Source organism: Apis dorsata, unplaced genomic scaffold (genome assembly GCF_000469605.1).
Source record: "Apis dorsata unplaced genomic scaffold, Apis dorsata 1.3 scaffold_238, whole genome shotgun sequence".
Taxonomy (NCBI): Eukaryota; Metazoa; Arthropoda; class Insecta; order Hymenoptera; family Apidae; genus Apis; species Apis dorsata.
Window position 1 is genome coordinate 181,579 of NW_006263518.1, and position 5,196 is coordinate 186,774.

The following is a 5,196-nucleotide window of genomic DNA, read 5'->3' on the forward strand; positions in this document are numbered from 1 at the left end:
CTCATCGTCTCAAATTCCTATAATAATATACATGTATTTCAGTACTCTGATCTTATTTCAACATCGGAAAGTCCTACAAACCACTAATGAGTATATAGCGTGATCAACTTTCGTAGTGGAAAACTATTTTTATTTCATTTTTGGTTGAATGTCGTGTAAAGTTTTCTCGGAGTATCGTGGGTATCGTAACGCATGAATATGCAAACTTAAAAAGAAAATCACGATTATTGAAAAACTTGCTAAATTAAAATTAAAAATCAGTCTTATATAAAACGGTAATTTTATTCGCGTTTTGAATTTTTGATCGATTTTAAATTTTTAAATCTTTGAATGTAAGTTTTTTAAATGTTTAATTATTTAAAAAAAATATTTTGTATTATTATTTCGTATATTATACTGAAAAAGAAAGAAAGAAAAAAAAATTGAAACCTGAAAAATTAATTATTTTTCATATAAAAATAATATCATTACATATAAAATATTCATAAAAATATGTACACATCAAATCACTTAATCACTAATATAAACGCTTGTTAAATAAATTTATCAAGTTTTAATTTAATAATTAATTTAATAATTATTTTTTGTATAAAATTTGTTATAAATTTATATTTTTCTCTTCAATTTATTATATGTTTTATTATATTATCCTTTTTACAATACACATATATTTTCATTTTTATGAAATTTCTATTCATCGATCTATTGTTTCTATTTCATATTTTATTTTTAGGAGATAAATATAACCAATCATTCACGAATAACGTGTACAAAGTACACATGAAACTCACGATATTAGCGGTGGAAATGTCCGATTATGAAACATATAAATGCATATCAAAAAATTCTTTGGGGGAAACAAATGGCAGTATTAAACTTTATCGTAAGTATACTTTTTACTTTATAATTCATTTATAACACTTTTTATTACTATTTTCTTAAATGACTTTTAAATTTTTTACGATATATACATTGCGATTTTTAAATGTTATAATTATTTTAAAAACTTTGAATGAGAGAGAGAAGGGGAGAGGGAAGAGGAGAGGAGAGGAGAGGAGAGCAGACAAGAACTTTATTAAATCTTAAATTTTAAATCCAAAATTATATATTTTGTAGATATTCCGACACCAACGACACAGCCGAGAACCACGACTACTACTACTACTACTACTACTACTACTCCAGTTCCTACTACTAGCGAAGAAGGTAGATGTGAAATAAAAATTTCATCGACACAAGTTTATAATTAGCGTTTCATACAGTATGATATATAACTGTATACAATTATCGACATCTATAAATTAGGTATATGTATCTATTAAGTTCATATCTTTATCATATCTTTCATTAATTCGAAAGAGTCAGTCTTTTTTTTTTTCACTTTCACGAGAACAAATCATATTTATATCGCATTGCTAAAAAGAATAAAAATGAAAATAATCGTTTTATTTGTAGTTGAAAATATTCAAAATTCACGACAAAGACCAGAACCCAGTGCAGATCTTAATGCGTATCAAATAACTGATTCGTCATTGCCTAACATCGAACATAGAACCGATGGTAAGTATCACTATTATATTTTATGAATTGCTTTAATATTAACATGTGATTCTTCGTTTCTTCTATCGCAATATCGAATTAAATTGTATTCAAAAATTGCATAATTATATTCATATATCCTTTTACAAATTATTTCGAATTTTTTAATACAAATAAATTTGCACTTATTTTCATTTAAACATATATAAAATATATATATATTCAAAAAGTTTATGAAAGAAATATAGAAAAACTATGTAAATATATATCAAATTTCTTCAGCAATATTTTCATTCTCGAAACAGATCTCATTTACACGTATGATATATACTTACGCAAATATCTGTCTCAGAAGTGTTTTCATCGATCAAAATATATTGCTGCAAATTTTTTTTTGAAATATTATTTCTCGTTTTATGTCATATCGAAAAAGATAAGGAGAATACAGTGAATGATCGAGAAACATTGTAACGATCGAGAAACATTGTAACGATCGAGAAATGTTTGAATGAATTTCGTTATCACTGTATTCAAGCAGCAATTACGGCATTATCGAAATAAATTTGAATATTCAACCGCGTACATACAACTGTTTCAAAACTGTTAGAAAACTTACAAATAAAAATCGTATTAAATTTGCCGCTCACAATAATAGCACAGTTAACATTCACGTAAAAAATATTTAGTAAAAAAAATCTAAATTTTACATTTTGTTCTCTTTTAATCAAAATAAATACATGCTGTGACGTTTAGTTTAGTAATTATCATTTCGGTTATACTATATAAAGTAATTTTATTCTTAATTTAATATTATCATTTCGGTTATACTATATAAAGTATGCTGTAATTTTATTCTTAAGATTTTATGAATTTTATCGTAAAAAAAAATACGTATTAAATATATATAAATCGAAGATGCAAATTGAAATAGAAGTTTAATTATAGAATTAGAATAGAGGAAGAAGAGAGTATAATATTTCACATAAATATGCCAGAAATTTCTTAGAAATTTCCTATTAAATCATCATCTCGGCGTAATGCGCAAACTTACGCACGTAGAAAGGGGAAGAGAAAAACTTTTTGAAGGGAAAGTTGGAGAGAAGGCGTGAAATTTACTCACGAGCTTTCAGCAACGTGGCACGACATCATAGATCTCCAAGGCGACAAACGCTGCCTCTCAACGGGATTTTGATGAAATCCCACGCGGTTTATGAACTACTACGTCGCTTCAACTATGAAAAAGTAATCTGATCTTTCGTTTGCAAAACTTTCTCGCAGTTTTCGTCTTCCCTTCGATTCTAATCTATCACTTAAAACGAATTTAAAAATTTATGATATTGGCAAATCGTTCGTTCTATGCGATTATCAGAGTAATTTTATTAAATGCATCTTCTTATATTTAAAGAACAAGAAGGAAATCGAATTCGATTTTTAGAGATTTTACGATTTTTTATGAGATTAGAACTGATTCGAAGAAATTAAAAATTATCCTTTATAATATTGTACTGTCGATGCTCGTATAAATACTCGCGGCAAAACTAGCTTTCCTTTTTTTTTTTTTTTTTCTTTTTTTTCGGAAATATAAGTAAATAATATTCGTATGTATGAATATCGCATCGTCACAAAATTCTCACGGACCGAATGCTCGTTTAGTAATCAATATTCGTTTGTATCGTTAATTATATAATTAATTTTTTTTTCTTTTATCATTCGATGACAATTTGTGATCGATTTATTCAATTGTCATAAAATTATAAGAATTCAACCGGGATTTGAATCGAGCTAATTTAATATGAATTTTGAACGAGATACTACAAATTTAGTATTACTTTTGTTAGCAAACTATAGCGTAAAATTCTAAGTGCATTTTATAAAATGCAAAAATTGAATGTTATATACGTGCTAAACATGAAATTTGTGATATTTCATAGAAAGCAAACTAACTTACAATTTTTATTATCATACCGAATTACAATAAAACTTTTCCAAAATATTATGTAAGTTCGCATCAATATTTTTTTTTTAATATTTAATAGTACACGCATTTTTGTTTCTATACATTATCTTGCAGAAAAAAAAATGCAATTGAGAATGTAAAATATTAAAATCGTATAAATAACAATACATTGAAACGAAAGAATATATTTTTAGAATATAACAATTTTTCCAATATAAAAAAATCTTATCAAGATTTTAAATATAAAGAATCACTTTTTTTTAGATATACATCTTTATGGAAGGGCGAGCAGCGATAGTTACAACGATGCTGAAAATGTTATAACAACAAATGGACGAAAAAGCATCGACAGCGAAGTACGACCACGAAGAATCGACAATACGGCGCAATCGATGTCATCCAGGGATTCTAATTCGAATTTTCAAGTACAAACTACAACGGCCATTTGCATAATCCTATTGTCCGCCCTGTCGTAGTCACGTTAGTGTTTATTAGCGAAAAGAACGGTTATTCGTAAAAAATCCTTCGGGGATCAAGATTCGTCCTGTTCATCGTCATTTATCTCATCCGCGAAAGGGATCAATTAATGGGTGTACTTCGATGTTACAAATTATCGACAACCATTGCCTTCGCTGTCGTTGTGACCGAGATCAACGAAATAATTTTTTTTCCTTCTTCAAACTTTGCGATAAAGTTTGTCAAATTATACGATTAATTTCTAATAATAAATTCGAATACTTGGATTAGGTATTTATCAATGCGATTACATTTTTCCAAATTCGCACAAGTTCACAGATTATAATTATAAATCAATTATTTTTCCGGATTCACGTTACGATTAATTATTTTTTCGTTAATTAAAATTTAAAAACGTTAAGTAAATATTATTTTTTTCTTTTAATTATTTTTCTTAATTATTCTTTTTAAAACTTAATTAATCTTATCTCTTTTTATATCTTCAAAAATTAATTAACGTTCAATTTATTTGTAAGTCTTTTCTTTTTTTTTCACTTGTAAATAACGTGTATTTGGAAATAAATGAATTTTCCTGGAGCTAAATTTAAATTTAAATGTAAATAAATTAGAAATATGTATAAAATATTTTATTATAGATGACTATTTCCTGTATAATAGTATAAATAATAAGAAGTATAATAAATAATTGTTTTTCTATGAAAAATAAACAATCAAAATCAGAGTAATAACATCGATAATACTATCAATTTTCAACATTTAAAACAATTTGAAAAATTGATATTTAAATATCAATATTATATATAGTATTACATCGATTTTAACAGTTAATACTTTATACTTTATTAAGGAATAGCAGGATGTTAAGATTAATATTCTTTTCGATCACTTTTACATTTTTTTTTAATCTATTAACTGATTCTTTTAATAAGAAAAAATAAACAGGATAAACAGAAAATCTACATTTAAATTTAATATAAATGAAGAAGACTTTTGAATAATTATATATATTTATTACTTTAATTTTTTTTTCTATTTGTCAAGTTAATCTAAAACATCATAAAAAATATAAGAATATTTTTATACGGTAGAGCCGCGTTAATTGAATGCGATACGGATTCGCCAATTTTAAGAATCAACGAATCCATGAAAAAATTTCGAAAAAAAAAATTATTTCAAAAAATTATAGTCGAAAGAAATAAAAGTAAATGACGAATTTATTCGAA

At 25.6% G+C, this 5,196-nt stretch overlaps 1 protein-coding gene across 4 annotated transcripts in view; it reads left to right on the forward strand.

Annotated features, from left to right (window-relative positions):
• Positions 1-4,239, forward strand: part of LOC102677979 (neurotrimin-like) — a 178,438-nt gene extending 174,199 nt beyond the window's left edge. For 3 of the 4 annotated variants that reach the window (XM_031510551.1, XM_006615827.2, XM_006615826.2), the window contains 4 exons: positions 734-883; positions 1,117-1,206; positions 1,456-1,560; positions 3,761-4,239. In XM_031510551.1, coding sequence (XP_031366411.1) covers positions 734-883; positions 1,117-1,206; positions 1,456-1,560; positions 3,761-3,972 — 557 coding nt within the window. In that variant the 3' untranslated portion in view covers positions 3,973-4,239. Of the gene's footprint in view, positions 1-733; positions 884-1,116; positions 1,306-1,455; positions 1,561-3,760 lie in introns of all 4 variants that reach the window. The other variant, XR_421799.2, reaches the window with a different exon arrangement.
• Positions 4,240-5,196: the final 957 nt, after the last annotated feature.